This window comes from Oryza brachyantha, chromosome 5 (assembly GCF_000231095.2).
Source record: "Oryza brachyantha chromosome 5, ObraRS2, whole genome shotgun sequence".
Classification (NCBI taxonomy): domain Eukaryota; kingdom Viridiplantae; phylum Streptophyta; class Magnoliopsida; order Poales; family Poaceae; genus Oryza; species Oryza brachyantha.
In genome coordinates this window covers 790,807-807,936 of record NC_023167.2, presented here as the reverse complement: position 1 = coordinate 807,936, position 17,130 = coordinate 790,807, and the positions used below count along the sequence as shown (strand labels likewise).

The 17,130-nt window shown below is 38.4% G+C and overlaps 2 protein-coding genes across 3 annotated transcripts; one reads left to right on the top strand and one right to left on the bottom strand.

The window, feature by feature from the left end:
• The first annotated feature begins 2,462 nt into the window (after positions 1 to 2,462).
• On the top strand, positions 2,463 to 4,445 carry LOC102720985 (sister chromatid cohesion protein DCC1). The gene is made up of 3 exons (XM_040524585.1): positions 2,463 to 2,671; positions 3,164 to 4,081; positions 4,165 to 4,445. Exons 1-3 carry the CDS (start codon positions 2,463 to 2,465, stop codon positions 4,265 to 4,267), a joined length of 1,230 nt encoding a protein of 409 aa, XP_040380519.1. The 3' UTR covers positions 4,268 to 4,445.
• Positions 4,446 to 6,319: 1,874 nt separating this feature from the next.
• LOC102718651 (WEB family protein At3g02930, chloroplastic-like) lies at positions 6,320 to 10,213 on the bottom strand. 2 transcript variants are annotated; one of them, XM_015837764.2, is made up of 4 exons: positions 10,038 to 10,213; positions 9,809 to 9,947; positions 9,053 to 9,362; positions 6,320 to 8,966 (listed from the first exon to the last, which is right to left on the bottom strand). In XM_015837764.2, exons 2-4 carry the CDS (start codon positions 9,835 to 9,837, stop codon positions 6,657 to 6,659), a joined length of 2,649 nt encoding a protein of 882 aa, XP_015693250.1. In that variant the 5' UTR covers positions 9,838 to 9,947; positions 10,038 to 10,213; the 3' UTR covers positions 6,320 to 6,656. The 2 variants fall into 2 exon arrangements, with proteins under 2 accessions (XP_015693250.1, XP_015693249.1); XM_015837763.2 differs by lacking the exon at positions 10,038 to 10,213 and having other exon boundaries at positions 9,809 to 10,015.
• Between the last annotated feature and the right edge of the window lie 6,917 nt (positions 10,214 to 17,130).

Below are 17,130 nucleotides of genomic sequence, written 5' to 3'. Positions count from 1 at the left end.
TTAAAAAGATGATTAGTTGATTTAAAGAGTTTTGTTATAAATATTAATATTTAAATAAAGTATCATTTGCGAGTTTAGCAAGGATGCCTATATAGTTTATAAGCCTACAACTATGTGAATCTTTATTATTGTATTGTTTCCCCCTTTAAAATTGCAATACCAACACAACACAACACATGATACACAATAAATCACGCGGTAACACGCTAAAAAATAATTGAGCTGACAACTGGTCATCCATATTCATTTCAATATTTTGATATTTTTTGGAACATCGAGGGTAATAGTTTAAAAACAACATGCCATACGGATTACAAGAGCAACCTATTCCTATATATTGTTTCTTATAATATAACAGATTTTGTCTTTGCAAATGACTAACCAAAATCTATTAAAAATAGATGAAGTTAGCATGAGAGTGGTTATTCTTTTGTAGGGATGATTTAAGATTTTGACACATCAAATGCATAGCAAAAAAAACATTTCAAAAATCCTTAGATTGGGTGATGAAGACAATATGATATTGGTTATTTTCTTTTGTAGGGATGCTTTAAGATTGATATTGAATTAATAGACATTACCACGGATTATTATTCTATCTTTTCGTATTTGGTAAGCTCCAATATCTCACCTGAACTCTCGCGAGGGAGGGAAAGCTAAATTTATCTAGTTGGATGAGATTGATGAGTCTTCATCTTCGGATTCGTTGAACTTCATCCCATGCAAACTGTTACCAAAATAGGTAAGAAGATGGACATGATAAATAATTTACAAAGTATACGTACCCAGATTCATTCTCAGAATCATTTATATTTAAGAAAGAAGTTAATATCATAGTAAAGATGTTAGAACATATATTTGATATGGACAAGTCTCTCCTCACTGGTCCCCTCAACAAACTTGTTGAACTCTAATATATCATAGAAACTCTCATATGAAGGTCTACTGTGTCATAGGAACTATCTCATATGAAGGAGCTGATACATTAGTATAATTTCATGATGTTTAAGATGTTGAATTTGTAGCTATTGTATCGGTTGTCAATCCATGTATAATCTATATATAGTGCAATAGCAACACTGTTTCTATACCAAACACACGGCAAGAATGACCATGTCATTTGTTTACCATGAACTGGAACTAGTACAGCTCAAAAAATATTACTACCCGTTGCCAAGAAATGGAACACCTGGTTGGCCTGCGCGACATACACATAGAAAATGTGAAAGTAAATGATGAATTAATATCATTAGTGATTGGTTGGGTTTTTCATAAAAATATCAACCGATATATTTGCAAATAAAAAATAATTTATGAATAAAACTTCTATATATGTATTCTTAGCAATCTAAAAGTCGATGTTGGAAAATAAACTTTGGTGAAAAAACCTCAAAATTAACTCAAATTTGAGGTTGAAAATTTAAATGTTGGTTTATAAGCATAAGCAGAAGAAAAAAAATTGATATCTCTACCCCTCCGCGATCATTATTATCAATTGTCAATTTTACCTCAATATTAAAATGTCAGTTTATAGCAAATTTCACGAAACCATAGGAGACGGATCAACCATGGAGGCTCCAACTCCTACCCTGTTTGGATCCCCATGAATAAAGAGAAATGAAATGGGGGAGAAGGAGATGTAAGAACTAAGAAGAAGGCGATGAGCTTCCTCTAACCCGTTGGATGTGCCATTGGTTTTGGGACATCCGTAACACGAAAAAATTAGATTGTGCGATTTTCTCAGGGACATTAGGTTTTATGACAAAATGCTTCGTAAAACGCTACATTAATAACTACAGCATTACTTTGTCTATTATAATCATACATAATACATGTATAAAAAGTAATATGTTGTTCTTTTTAAATGGATATACACATTGTTCACTTTCTCAACAAACATCGGTTGCACAATTATATTAAGCTAGGTAGTTTAGGTTTATACATTTCATACGCATGATTCTACTAGCAGGGTTTGTATGTCAATCTTTTTCATCATATATTGAATGAGTTAGGAAGGAAATAGAGTAGACATTATAGGCCAGAGCGTGTATTTTCAATTTCCAATGTCTAATATGTGTATATGCTTGAAAACACTATTTATTATAGCGAGATAAAAATATTTTGTATAAATATGATGTTTTGTGAAACATTTTTTTACATAAAACGTAAGATTCATTCAAGCAAATTGCAAACAATAGGGTTTCGTGTTACATATACCCATGGTAGCGTGAAATTTACTCTTTTTTTTCTAGCTAAAATTTGAAGCCACGTCACTCCTCATTCCTCCGTGTCATCTCCTTTCTTCCGGCTGACCTCCTGGCCCCACCAGTCAGAACCATTCCCGCGCGCGCGATACACACACCCAACGAATCAAAAAGCGCGCGAAACGAAACAGCACAAGGAGGGAAACCGGGGAAGGGGGTGGGAGAGAGGAAATCCCCAAACTCCGAAGCGCCCGATCCATGGATGCGGCGATGGAGGACGCGGAGGCGGCCCAGTCAGTGAGGGAATGGGGCGGCGGCGGCGGCGGGGCCGACGCGGTGCTGGGCCTCGCCGGCGCCGGCGGCGGGGCGTCGTTGTCGGTGTGCTACCACGAGGCGTTTGGTCCTCACGATGACCTCATCCTCCTCGAGGCCGCCGACGAGCTCGTCCCCGATCTCCTACAAGGCCGGTAAGCCCTCCTGCTCTTCCCCTTTCAGCGCGAGTTCTCAGCTGATGAACTATTTTCCGCCCCCAAATCGAGCAAGAAGTTGGAGCGCGAGCGTCTCGTATAGATGTTTCTTGACCAATCTGATCGCACACTCTTATTCATATGTAATATATTTTTTGATTGATTTCATTTGTATTATTGTTGAACATAGCAAGCAAAGCAATATGGCTGTGTTTACAGCATTTTTACCAGCTCCTATGTTGTTTCCATTAACTATTTCTGATTATTTTGGTTTAGACAGATGGTTGACCCAAAAGTGCAGTAAAAAATTGGTTGTTTTCCCATTTTAGTACGCACGAACCGTTCAAAGCATCAATCTTGATTAAATGCAGAAGTAATTGTAGTCACGTTCTAGCCACATTTGAGAATTTTGTGAAACAAACTGAATCTACTGTTGTTAATGTACCTGAATTGCTGTAGTTTGTGAATCTTTGACAATTTATCTTGCTGCAGGGTGACTGTGCGGGGACGCCCAGATGAAGAAGCTGTTCTCTGCACACCCTCTGCAACATATGCCATGAAATTTGTGGGGAACTCCAATTCTGTATTTCTAATTCCTCCCGGTGAACCGGCTGCTCCAAGCTCAAGACCCAATGACGCCAACGGTGATGTTAGTGCTTCCAGCTCCACTGATGCTGTGGCTTCTGTCATCAAAGTGGCATCAGGGAGCATGGAATTGGTCCGAACTGCGCCACGGCTTGATAAACTTCGGAAACTTCTCGATGAGAGGCCCTATGTGCTTGATGAAGATCTTTGCAGTGACATGCAGCACAAGAAGGGGCTCTACACATGGCAAGATCTTTGTGAGCTTGTTCAAGCCAGTGACGGTGAGCTGTCAGAAGAATTGAGCTCCCTCTCGGCTGTTGAGATTGATGGGTTCTGGAGGGTGGTCGATGACAATTCTGCCAACACTGTTCTGGACATGATCCTGAACAACTCTGTGTTGCATGACTGGTCACTAAATTCAGTGCCTGAAAATGATGTGCTAGATGCCATGGAATCTGATGGTTTTATGCGTAAGATTGTAACTCATTGCCTCAAAAGATTTGGAACAAAGGTTGAGCAGGAAGCTAAAAGTTGCTGGAGCCTTGATGAGAGGAGGGTGTGCTTGCAGTTTGCTCGGAGAGCGCTTGGTGCGGGGAAGATGAAGCTTGAGAACTTCATGGACAAATGGGTGAGAAGCATTCCTTCAGGAATGCATGTTGATCTTCAGATGCTCCAAGGGGAAGTGTTGTGCGAAAAGATTGGTGCGGAGACCTGGGTGCATACTTTCAGTGTTTCTGATCTGCCATTGGCACCAGCTGATAGGTTCGCTGCATTATTTCGAGAGCGGCCAAGGTGGGAATGGAAAGACCTGCAGCCTTACATCAGGTATAATTCACAAGAATTTTCGATCTTTTGTCGATATCATATAGTGAAATTTGCCGTCTGAATTTGCAATCTTTCATGCTCAGGGACTTGCGTGTACCTGGTGTCTCTTCTGAAGGGCTGCTTATCAAGTATACCAGAAGAACACAGCCAAGCGCAGATGCAGAGCCTATTTTTACTGCAAGATGATCAATCTTTGCGTGCTAAAGCTATTTTTCGATGCTGCCCCTTCCTGGTGTTGATGCTACTGAATATCTGAAACATGGTTTGGTCTGGATATATATTGTTGACAGATTGATGTGGTTAAGTTTAAGGCATGGTTGATATATGAATGATGCACACCTGTTGTTTGTTCAGTTTGACACAAGTTTACGACCTCAGTTGCGTCCTTTCAACTTACCAAGGCTACTCGTGGAGATTTTTTTTAATTTTTTGAACCTTTTTAATTTAATTTTAAAAAAATCTTTCAAAAACTTTATAAGATCTGAGCCTTTTGTTCACGTCATCCCACCTAACATGACCCTAGTGTTATTTGACCAAGAATAATATCACGCCAAATCCTCGTGGTACGATAGTTATTCTTATCTTTTTGCTTTTGCTTATACTTATAAGCTAAAAATTATTTTTTTAAAGTTGATTTTGGGTTTTTTTAATCAAAGTTTATTTTTCAGTTTTTGTTTTTTATCACTAAAACACGTACATAAAATTCTTATTCATAAATTATTTTTTGTTTGCAAATATGTTGTTTACTTGTTTCAATAATTAGGGCCAGTGTTATTTAGTCAGGAGTGGTGCGGTCAAAAGGTCCTGATTAAAATGAGTAATGCAAGAGTGTACTTTTAAAATTAAAAATAAAATAGGTTTTAAAATATTAAAAAATTCACTCGTGGACAGGTCATGGACTAATGGTTGAAGTCCGAAGATTGAAATGTAACACCAAAATGTTATAGCTTTGGTAGCCGCTGATATTTGTCTTGTGAAAATCAATTTAGGCAACCCAGGGTTTTTAATTAAAAAATCAATTTAGGCAAACTTCAGAATTCCCTATACTTGATTTGGAAACATAATCAGATCATATGTTTCCCAATATTCAAATGGTTTGTTCAATTTGCACAAGTTTTTAGCCAGCCAAGTAGCCAACGCAGCCCCCTGATCCACTTGCTTGAAAATATCTGAGTTTAAATATATTGGTAGACAATGTCTTAGAAACATGTAAAATAACTAATGCAACCAATATTTAATAACTATTTCGGTTGGAAAGCTGACTTTGAGTGCCATTTTAATGATAATCCAGTAGGATTCATCAATTACGATGTTCACTCACAATCACTGTTGCCTGCTCCAACTCATTCTCAACTAAATTCTCAAGCCACATGCAATTAACTGTCCTTGACAATAATTAAGGCAATTCTTATTGGTTACTTTTATTTCACAGTTTTTCAAGGGACACGTCAAAATGAAAGGCATCTCTCAGTGGCATATTTTATTTCACGGTTTCATAGACTTGATAAACTATTAATTTTCTACATGAAAGTATAATCAAATGTGTTATACAAATTGCTACATGAGAGGAAAGTGTAGGAGGTAGACCTTGCATGGAATATGGATGAAAAAAATGTTTAGCTTCAGTGGATTTTCATTCGGCTTTCATTTACTTGGAAGAGCCTTTCATTTGGATAAAAGGATACTCTTCTCTTTTCTAATTAAATTATTACTATATCATAAGAAAATCTGATGTGACATCTAATTAATGATAAACTAGGTCTACTTGGGTTTTCCTTCCGGTGACTGCCCGCTGGCCAGACTGTAGAATTCACTTGACTGCCTCCTCCATTTGGAGCTGTACACCCAAACACATGTTATTGGCCTATTGCTGCCCACACTGAACAGACCACATGGACTGGAAGTGACAAAAAGTCCAGACCACAAGATGCATTATAGAATTATTATTGTTACAGCTTTTAAGCTGTACACTGATTATTTTTTTCCTCATTCATTTCACTCACCTGATCTGGTCGATGCCATCTTCTTAAGCAACTAAAGATTCGGAGGGTACAACCACGCTTTGATAATAATAAGCCAACTCAAATCAATAATCCATTTCAGCTGCTTTTTTAAATAGCAATGTCACTATGTCATTTGCCCAACAAACATGCATCTGCTGTCGGTCAGCAAACATGACAGATTTTGTGTGCCAGCAAATATGATTACTGTCAGCAAACATGATCAGATGGTTTTCAGTGCCAACAAGTATGATTAGGAGTTACATTACATTACATGAATTTATCATATGGAGCTGCACAGTCTCAGAAATGAAAAACCATTCTGATCAGGAGGAACTCCAGTTACACTCGTGCTGCCACAACCGTGTAGATAACAACCACAGACACAGGGCAAGAACAGGAGGTCCAAATAAAAAAGAAAAAAAAATGAGACACCCACAAACTAATGCAATCACCAGAACAAGTACAGCCATTGACAGTAAACTCGTAGAAAGCACACTACCTTGTCAAACAAAAAAGAGAAAAAAAAAAAGAAGAACAATCAGAATAGCAATAGTAGTACATGTGTCGTTCACCTACTTGCTGTTTTTCTTTTTCAGTAAGCTCCCAAACTTCTTCAGTAGAGGCTTGTTCTTTTTCTGTTGCTGCTGTGGTTTTGTCGGGGACATTGCCACTTTGCTGGCATCCTCTGATACTGTCCCATTTGCAGCATCCTCCTTGGGCTCCAGTTCATCTTTGGAAGCTACGGTTTCTTGTTTTCTGTCTGGCTGTGGCTGCTTCTCGACAATTTTGATGCTCTCCTGTGTGGTGCACTCAGTTTTCACTTCCTCCTGCTGAACCTTGGTTTCGTCTTTCTCTTCTTCATGATTCACGTCTCCATTGGAGCTCCTGTTGAGGACATCAAGCTCCAGTTTAGGGTTTTTGTCATTCTCGCTTTCTGCATCTCCATTTTCCACCACTGAATCTGAAGCTTCTTCACGAACAGAACTGTGCGCCTCATCAACAAGCACCAGCTTCTCTTCCTCCTCGGGATGTTTCTTTATCATCGCTTCAGCAAGCAAGGCAGACAATTCGTCTATCTTCTTCATGGCATCAGCTTCCCGCAACCTGAAGTCGTCGTTCTCCTGGGTTAGGCTCTGCAATGCGTTCTCTTTATCTAGCAACCGCTCCTTCAGTTGCGAATTCTCGGCTGTTGCCTCCTGCACAGCCTTGTTGGCTTCAGCAACAGCTGCTTCTGTGTAAATCAGTTTTTCTTCAAGACTCTCCTTCTCAGCCTTCGTCTCATCCAGAACCTTGTTAGCTTCAACACATGCTGATTCTGCGTACCTCAGCTTCTCTTGAAGATTTTCTTTCTCCTCGTTGGCAGCTTGGAGTTGTTGCTCGGCGTCTTGCAGTGATTCCACTGCCTTGTCAACTTCTACTTGGAGGGCACCAATTTCTTCCTCTGACTGCTGGTTTAACCTGACAATTTCAGCCTCCTTAGACTCGATTTCTTCTCTGTACTTGTTCACCTCAGCCTCCAATCCATCAACGGTTTTCCTCAAGCAAGTGATGTCATAGTTTGCCTCATCGAGCATTACCTCGTAACTCTCCTTGGTGCTTTTTAGGGCCATCTTAAGATCACCAATCTGTTCAAGGGCATGCTCATGATCATCTTCTTTGCTCAAAAACCTCTCATGTGCTTCCTTTGCTTTGTCAGATTCCTCATTCAATGAAGCAGTAAGATCTTCCACTGTTCTTTTTTGTTCCTCTTCTCTATCCCTAGCCTCATTCAACTCACCTATTAGCTTCACATTCTCCTCGGTCAGGTTTTCAATCTTTGCATTCGCAATCTTCTCATTATATAAAGCCTCTGAAGCTGCTGCTTCCGCAACCTCAAGCTTGTTTCTCAAAACATCTATTGTAGTCTGCAGCCCAAACACCTCTTGCTGAGATGCATCAATTTGCTCATTGGATTCATTGACATCTGCTAAAAGTCTAGCCACCTCAATTTCCAAGGCCGTTGTCTTTCCTTTGAGCACTTCAATTTCAGATTCTCTATCTTGTAAAACAGATTGGATCTTACCCAATTCTTCGGTTGTGGAGGCAAGCGATTCACTTTTGATCTTCTCCGAGAGAGTAACTGCCTCCAATTCCATTTCAAGTGACCCTGCCTTGTGCTTCCATTCTTCGAACAGCTGCCGTGCTTCTGACTCAGCCTTCTTCGCATCAGCTAACTCCGATTTAAGCTCCTCAATCAATTTTTCCATCTCGGCTAGCCTCTCCTCAATAACTCTTGCCTCCTCTAGTTTGCCCTTCATAACTGAAACCTCAGACTCCAGATTCTTAACAAGCTCCTCAGTTTCACGATTTTTACTCTCCTCACTCTCTGCAGTCGAATCAAGCAGTCCTTTCAAGCGGACAACTTCACTAGAGAGAATCTCCACCTTCTCTGCATTGACCTCAGCAATCTTCATGGCGTCATCTGCGTGGCCAAGTGCAGCCTTCTTGGCCTCGTTCGCCATCGCAAGCTCACGCCTGAATCTCTCCAGCTCCTCCGTCGTGGTGACCAACGTCTCCAAATCGGTGGCGTGCTGACCACGAACACACTCAATCTCCCTCTGCCACTCCTCCTCCCGCTTCTGCGCCTCATCAATGCCCGCCTGCTCGAGCTCGTCAGCTCGGAACTTCTCAATCTCTGTGGCCTCCTCGGCCCACCTCTTCGCCATGAGCGCATCCTGGAGCTTCTCGTGCGTCTCGTCGGCGACCCTCTTGGCCTCATTCAGCTCCCCGACAAGGCGGTCCCTCTCGCCAACGATGAAGGCCAGTTGATCCTTGGCCTTCTTGAGGTCCTCCTGGGCGGACTCGAGCCGCGACTGCAGCTCGGCCTCCTTCCTCGGCTGCTTCTGCATTCCCAGCAAATTTCACACAATTTGCATCAACAGATCACACAATGCTGGCAATGGCAGACCGAAATTCGCAGCGCACTTACATCAGGGGGCGTGCCGATCTTGGGCACCCGGCGCTCGACGACGGGCTTGGAGTCGACAGATCTCGGGGACCGGTCGAACGAGAGGCGAGGGCGAGCGGTCGCCGACGGCGGTGAGTTGGGCTCCGACTTGAACGGGCCTCCGCCGGCGGCGCCGTTGTTGCGGGAGCGCGGCGTGGACGGCGCGCCGCCGATGCTCCTCCTGGTGCCGCCGGGAGTGGAGGGGCGGTGGACGGAGGAGGGCGTGGAGGGGCGGTGGTTGGACGACGGCGTGCTCGGCCTCCTGCTGATGGGGGACTCGTTCGGCCCAGATCTGTCAATGTCGCCGCCATTAATTGCGATTAACGAAAGCTCCAATCTTTTCCGCCCCAACATGCAACCCCAAAACCGCACCGGATCAACAAGTTCGAACAGGTCGCATTCGATTAAATTAAAAACCGAAACTTTAGCACGAGCAACAGAAATCGAGCGGATCAAGAAGCAGTTCCAACTGAAACCTATCTCGAAAATTGGTGGCTGGCTGTTCAAGATGCCACATTTCCCAGATTCTGCGTGGCCACATCCCAATCCAGTGATTGATTGATCAACTGGAACGAAGAGCACAACGAAATCGAAACAGAAAAAAAAACCCAAACAAATCTGAGATAAATCCACGAAACGCTCCCCGACGCAGTAACCGGTTTAGATCTGCCACTCACAGAACAAATCCCCAATCCAACAAAGCAAATCAGCAACCGCCAGCCAGCGAAGAACACGCACCTGGATTTGGAGGGCAGCATTGTGGACATGGCGAAGGATTAGCGAAGAACTCTTTCAGAGAAGGAGGAGGAGAAGCGAGGCGTGTGGTGTCGTCGTCGTCGTCGTCGCCCACACTGTGGCTGGGCTCCCTTGCAAAAGGCTGCAAAGGCAAAAGGTGAACAAGGAGCCAAAGGCAAAAGGAAGAGGAGGCACATGCCAAAGACGATGCCACCACCACCACTCTACTCACTTCTTCTTCTTCTTCTTCTTCTCACCACCAGCGGCAGCGGCGACGATTAGCTAAAGCTAGCTGGTGAGTGCTAATCATGGATCAACTCCCTTCACCTACTGATTGCGATGCATGGCATTGGCCACCAAACCTGCGTATGATTAGCAAGGGACAGTGGTGGTGGTAGAAGATGAAGCAGCAGGCAGTACTAGTGACACTGTTTCGACTAACTTTTCTTTTTCTTTTTAATTAATGATTAATAATGGGGAACCATTTGGACTTATTACTCATCTTGGAGGCCTTTGCTTTATGTGACGCAAGTTTGATCAACCACATCTATATTGTTTCTTTTTTAATAGAGGGCCTATATTAATATGTACACTTGTCCGTTCTGAAATATAGCACTAAAACTTGATATACTGGCTTATGTTATATCTAATACTATTGGGGTAATTATAAACTTACCACTAGTTTCAAACGTTATTTTAAAAATATCATTAGAAATTTGCAATATGCCACTAGAATTGTCATTCAAGTGACGTCTTTATAATTTAGAAAAAACCAGTGGCAATTTTTGCAAAAATCGCGATAATATTTTGCTATATTTTAAAATGGGTTGAGTACCGTAGGTAGAAGTAAAGGATTTTGAATCTTAGTAATGAAAAAACGGAGGAATAGAAAAAACATGGTATTCTGATAGGAATATAGGTGTAAAACAGAGGATTGCAAAATATAGGAAAAACGTAGAAATGATCGTTTGATTGGACCACAGGGAAAACACAGGAATTTGAGGAGAGATATAGGCTCAAAGGATTTTTTTCATGAGGTTTAACCTCTTGTTAAATTTCCTCCAAAACTTATATAGGAAGATGCATTTCATAGGAATTTCATAGGATTTTATAGGGTTCATTTCATTGATTCAAAGGATTTTGTAGGAAAAATTCCTATGGAAATGAAATCCTATAAAATTCATATGAATTTCGTTTGAATCAAAGGGGGCCTTAAAGAAGTTTTTCCGTTCTCTATAACGTTGTGCAAATTAGTTTATCAGGAATAAAATAGAAAAACATATATTATTTATTTTAAATTGACAAAATAAATAGATAAGATATAAGTATATTATAACTTGTGAGACATAACCGTTAGTTTTGTGGCAAACGTATTTCATAAAACCCCACATTTGCTCAAATTTTTATTAGTTTCAACATATTGGAAACATTTTTTTTCAAAATGGTGAGGAGTTGATTCAACAAGCTTAATTAAGAATAAACAAGGTTACAAGTAAACTAGCATACCGTCTACGCGTTACAATGGAATTTAATAAAAAATATTATTAACTTGTTATTACTACCATTTTGTATATATATCATTTCTTCATTTTGCATATATTTCTTTATTAACATATGTTCACTTTAGCCCTAAACTATTATTTTCTATAAAAAAAAGTAGGGTGTTGGTAGGAATGGCTAATATATGATCTCACTATTTTTTTCTCTCAAAAAACTAGTGAGTCGGTGGTGGAGATGGCTGGACATTAGTTACCGATCAGCACCACCGTTCCTTTTTAAAGTAGCGTAGATAGGTGTTTAAGAGCATCTCGTAGAGATTTCTCAAATTTTGATACCAAAATTGTCAGTTGTTCCAAAATAATTATTTTCCTAAATCTTCTTCAACTCTAATAGTATACATATATAGAATCATAAAATTAATTAGTTTGTCAAGTAGGCAAGAGTGAGACTGGTCGTTAGTTTAGGATTTTCTTAACTACTATGTGCACACACGCGATTGGCCATGACAACTTTCTTTTATCGGCTTACAGGATCAACCAGAACATATTTTTCTTGTTTGCACATGATCGGCCAGGCCATCTTTTCCATTGTCGCACACCAGCTACAACACGTATGTTTGTTGCGGCCGAAGGACGAAGGGGAAGGAGGCTGTGCGGGGGTGGGGACGGGGGCAGCCCATCGGAGGGGATGGAGGGAGAGAGCGAGAAAAAAAAAGTGTGCGCAGATAAAAGAATAAGTGCACGTGAAACCGATTTTTTTACTAGTTGGAGCAATTGGGGACAACAAAAAAATCTTCAAATCTGAGTATTTTTGGGTCAGTATTAGGAGCAATGTAAAATTAAGAGTAGATAATTAGGGTCGTTGGAGATTGTTTTTTAAACTAAATTTCCAAAATAAATTTTAGGAGCAGAAATTAGACACCGTTGGAGATGTTCTAACGTTCATGTATAACTGAGGTTTTGTGAAACTTTAAAAACTACCGTGACTAAGGTTTTGTGACACTGGTCACAATATCTAGTGTTTTATATTACTTTGACCATAAATATGAGGTTTCGTGAAATTGACTTCCAAAATAATTTCACATTTATCATGATATATTTGTCCTAAAATAAATTTATCTTTGAGCAATTATTACGTTGGAGTTTATAAAAGTAGAGAACAAATGCATTTGAATTAGATAAAATGAGAACAACTATATTGGGACTTGATAAAAGGAAAGTTATTCGTAGTTTTTTTTTGTTGGTATTAGAATACGTGGGATAGGTGAAAACTAAAGTTATTTTAGGTGGAGAGAGTATATATATATGTATGTATATATATATATGTATGTATGTATATATATATATATATATATATATATATATATATATATATATATATATATATATATATAATATCACGTAGGTTTTGGGACGATAATAGGTTTCAAAAGCAAAAGCAATAGTATGAATTTAATCTTGAACATCATTAAGATTAATTATCACAATTGCGACGTGTCAGGCTTTACAAGTTGTAAATGCCGACCAAACAAAACTTGTAAGGATCATCAATCGATAGTACTAGTAGAATGGACTTGTACGAGCTGCAATATGGTAGTAGTAGCAAAGAAAAAAAAATTCCTCTTTGACAGCGAAACAGAATATACGTAAACTACGCACGCGAGTAATTAATTTTAATTCTCCATCAGTATATATGTACGTACCTGCTTAATGGCATGATGACGCTAGCTGATCTGCTACATACACGTACCAACATGTGTTCATGTGAACTCCTCTCCACGCTTGTATATTTGATGTTATTGATTTTACGTTTAACCATTCGTTTTACTTAAAAAAATTATATATTATTAATTATTTTGTTATTATTTGATACTTAAAAAATTTTTAAGAATGACTTGTAGGTTTGCATATTTACACAAAATTTTTAAATAAAATGAACCATTAAATATAAAAATAGATCCAAAAGTCAATAGTGTTAAAAAAAAACTCAGTGGAAGTATATGCATTATGCAAGGCATAAAAATTAATTAATTGGCTGGGATGTAATCAAAGAACTGATTAAGTGGTTATTTGGATTCAGGGACTTTTTTTCCCTCGTCACATTGAATGTTTGGATGTTAATTAGAAGTATTAAATATAGACTGATAACAAAACTAATTACATAAATAAATGTTGTTTTATTAGACAAATTTTTTAAGCCTAATTAAGCCATGATTAGCAAATATTTACTGTAGCACCATATTCACTAATCATTGACTAATTAGGCTCAATAGATTCGTCTCGCGAAATAGTCCAGAGTGTGGGGTTGGTTTTATTAATAATCTATGTTTAATAATTCTAATTAGTGTCTAAACATTCAATGCGACATGTATTAGAAAAAAGTCCATATCATCCCAACAGGGTTTAAGCATGCATGGTTTGGAAGCAAAGATAATGTGGTAGAAATAATGGGGACAGATAGGCATATACTACTAGTACTTATGGAGTACTGTATGCCAGGGTAGTATTCAGTACTATAATGAAGTAATTAACACAGATCATTGACATGTGCGATTATGTTATATTATATGTGTGCCCTACTTGCATGCATGTAGCTAGAGAATGTACGTAGTACTGTACACCAGCAATTATTTACAAATATACATATTGATATGCCATAGCTGTATCCTTTCTTAAAAAAATATAACTTCGATCGTATAGTACTGATTACATTTACGTGTACTGAAAATTGGTCCACCTTTTCTGTTGTTTTAGTGCTAGATAGCTGAATGATTTATAACATTTATTCAGGTTATAAAATAATTAAACAGTATAAAGTTAAAAATATATTCAAAATGGTTTTCTAGAAAATCGTATATGAAAAGTTTTTTTTAAAAAAGTAGCACTGTCGATGAGCTTGAAAACCATACGTATCATATTCCTTCAAACAAATAGGGCCTAAAAAGATAAAAAAAAAATGCTGAAGCTATCGACTATGACATATTAAGGATATGTTTGATAGGGTTCCGACTCCTCCATCTAACTTATAAGATGGAGTTTGAAATGGAAGGGGTGTTGTTTGGCTTTTACAGCGAAAAATACAAATAACATATTTACAAATAAAAATAAAATTATAAATAATTTTTTAATATACGTGTTCTAAAAATAATTTATAGTCTAAAAGTCAATGCTAAAAAATAAACTGCGATAAAAAAATATCAAAATCTAATATAAATTAAAAATTAAAAATTTAAATTTGACTTATACTCGTAAGCAAAAGCGAAAGAATAGAGCTTAACTATGGATCGAGCGGCTTGAACCCTATGCCACCCTTTTAGTCCATTGTATTGGCTTACTTTACCACGCTCCGCTCTCTTTATGGATGACTTTAACCATTAGATAAGGGCTTAAGTGATACTCCCTCCATTTCGTAATATAAGTCTTTCTAGCATTGAATGAATTTAGGCACGTATATTAATTATATATATTCATTAATGAATGGATTTAGGTAAAGCTAAAAAGAGTTACAATATGAAACGGAGGTAGTGCAAAGTATAGATTTAGGAGATAAAGGCATGTTCAATAGGCTGTTGTATGAACTCATCGGCCATGGAAAATCAACCGGAAGATGCATATATAGAGTGGTTAACCAACCTGCTTGACACTGATGCCTTGGCTTATTCGCTAACTAGAGCCTTCACCGGTTCACCCCCACAATATCATATGTTGAATATAATTGATAATGTTCCTCCGGACCCCATAACCGCTAGCTATAATATACAAGTGTATACTCTCATTAGTTTTTTTATTGACGCTATTAATATCTAGATCAATCTTTGACTATTCATCGTATTTAAAAAATTTTATATAAATTTATAAAATTATAGGTCATTTTTAAATCTATACTCTTATAAAAAGAGTACACCACCACCTACCTTTACTATAGTTTTACAATTTAGCCTTTAAATTTTCTGATATTAAAAACCAATTAAATATAGATTGATACCTACATATAAATTCAAATTAAGGTGACTATTTTAAATAAAAAAATTTAATAGCACATCATAAAACCCGTAACAAAGTATGAGTATTTAACAAGTTATAATATAATAATGAATAATTATACATACTTTTTAAATAATACAATAAATAAACATTGGACCTAAATGTGTTAAATAAAAAAGACAGATCGAGTATATACATATACTCAGGGGCGGAGCTATAGGTGCCTGAGGGTTATTAGGTAGCCGGTTAAAAAAATTAAGTAGTATTCATCTATTTTTATCATATGTATCGTTTTAATCTAAATTCAGATATACGTAATACTTTGAATCTGGTTTAAAGCACACGGATCTCAAGTAATCGCGTCCGGCGTCCCTAAATTTCAACGGTGCCAAATATACTCCATAGATCTTTGGTTCTTTACGTCACGGCGTCGGCGGAGATCGAGCTTGCATAGAAAATAGAGCTCAGTAGTGTACTATTATATGAATATATACTCCTCGTCGACGGCGACGTTACTTCATCAATTTAATTGACATATAAACTAATATGGATTATCACTTAATTAATTTATGCATATACAGATGGAGTGTACTAGCTAGCTACAGCAAAGTGAGGGAGAGCTTTTTGTCCCATATTTTCGCTTATACTTATACTTTCAAGCCACAATTTAAATTTTTCAATTTTAAATTTAAGGTTAATTTTAAAAGGTTTTTTTACTAAATTTTATTTTTAGCTTTATTTTTTAGATCGCTAAGAATAAATACGTAAACTGTTTATTTACATATCGCTTTTCATTGCAAATATACTATTTAGCTATTTTTCTCCATAAAAGAATACTAAGCAATGACGGCTAGCTATTACTTTTGCATGCATGGATGCGTCTGCATGCGTTGCGTGCATCGGACGGCGGCCCGCAACCAAAAAGGAGAGGAGGGAGACTTGATGGACAAGCCCATTCCAACTAACAAACTATCATTAACCTTTTCGTCATTGGTTCTACTTTATTTGTTATTAAGAGTTATATTTATATTAATTCGTACTCTCTCTTCTCATGCTGACGTGTTTTGGGCGGTCGGCCCCACCTTATGCTGTCCCCACTGGCCAGTAACGCAGATGATAATGATGATTGATCCTGAGTTACGTTGCTGGCCCATGGGCCAGATTCGCTACTTTGTTCGGCCCACGAAATAAACGAATGCTCTCACACTAGAAGAAATAAGTCCACTTGAGGTCCCTCAACTTATCGTCCAATCTATTTTTCGTTCTTAGACCGTAAAACCGGATACAACTGGTCCTTGAACTATCAAAGCCGGCGCAAAACGAGGTCCTTCGGTGATTTTGAAGGCGGTTTTGGCTGACTTAGCGCTTACATAATTAGTTTAAATAGGTCTTCGTCCCACGTGACATTGACATGGCACTTACGTGGCAATTATATCAGAAAAAAAGTGGTCCCACCTATCAGCTGCACATAAAAAATGATTTAAAAATAACAGGCCCACGTGGGCCCGCAGTCAGCTATCCAAAAGAAATAAATATGGTGGCGCCCACGTGGGCTCCACATGTCTTTCCTTCTCCCCTCTCAGCTGACAGGTGCGCATAAATATTGCTTCATAAGAAAAAGGAAAGGAGTATATGCTTTTTCTAGTACCGAGACATAAAAAATGGAAAAACATTATGTAAGTAGAATTGAACATCAGGAAGAGTTGCCACACTTAATAATCTATCCAGTCTCATTCATCTAACTGTGTTGCCAACGTAATGTGATCATAGCATGTAGGGATATAACCAATGCTCATATCATACGTCAACAAGAAGACCTAAAGATCAGATCTGCAAAGTTCT

Excerpts from the sequence above, each read along its gene's own strand:
- LOC102720985 (XM_040524585.1), top strand. The coding sequence starts at position 2,463 with ATGGATGCGGCGATGGAGGACGCGGAGGCGGCCCAGTCAGTGAGGGAA. Across the intron at positions 2,672-3,163 it reads CCCGATCTCCTACAAGGCCG|GGTGACTGTGCGGGGACGCC; the intron begins GTAAGCCCTCCT and ends ATCTTGCTGCAG. Across the intron at positions 4,082-4,164 it reads GACCTGCAGCCTTACATCAG|GGACTTGCGTGTACCTGGTG; the intron begins GTATAATTCACA and ends TTTCATGCTCAG.
- LOC102718651 (XM_015837764.2), bottom strand. The coding sequence starts at position 9,837 with ATGTCCACAATGCTGCCCTCCAAATCCAG. Across the intron at positions 9,363-9,808 it reads ATGCTGCCCTCCAAATCCAG|ATCTGGGCCGAACGAGTCCC; the intron begins GTGCGTGTTCTT and ends CGACATTGACAG. Across the intron at positions 8,967-9,052 it reads AGATCGGCACGCCCCCTGAT|AAGCAGCCGAGGAAGGAGGC; the intron begins GTAAGTGCGCTG and ends CTGGGAATGCAG.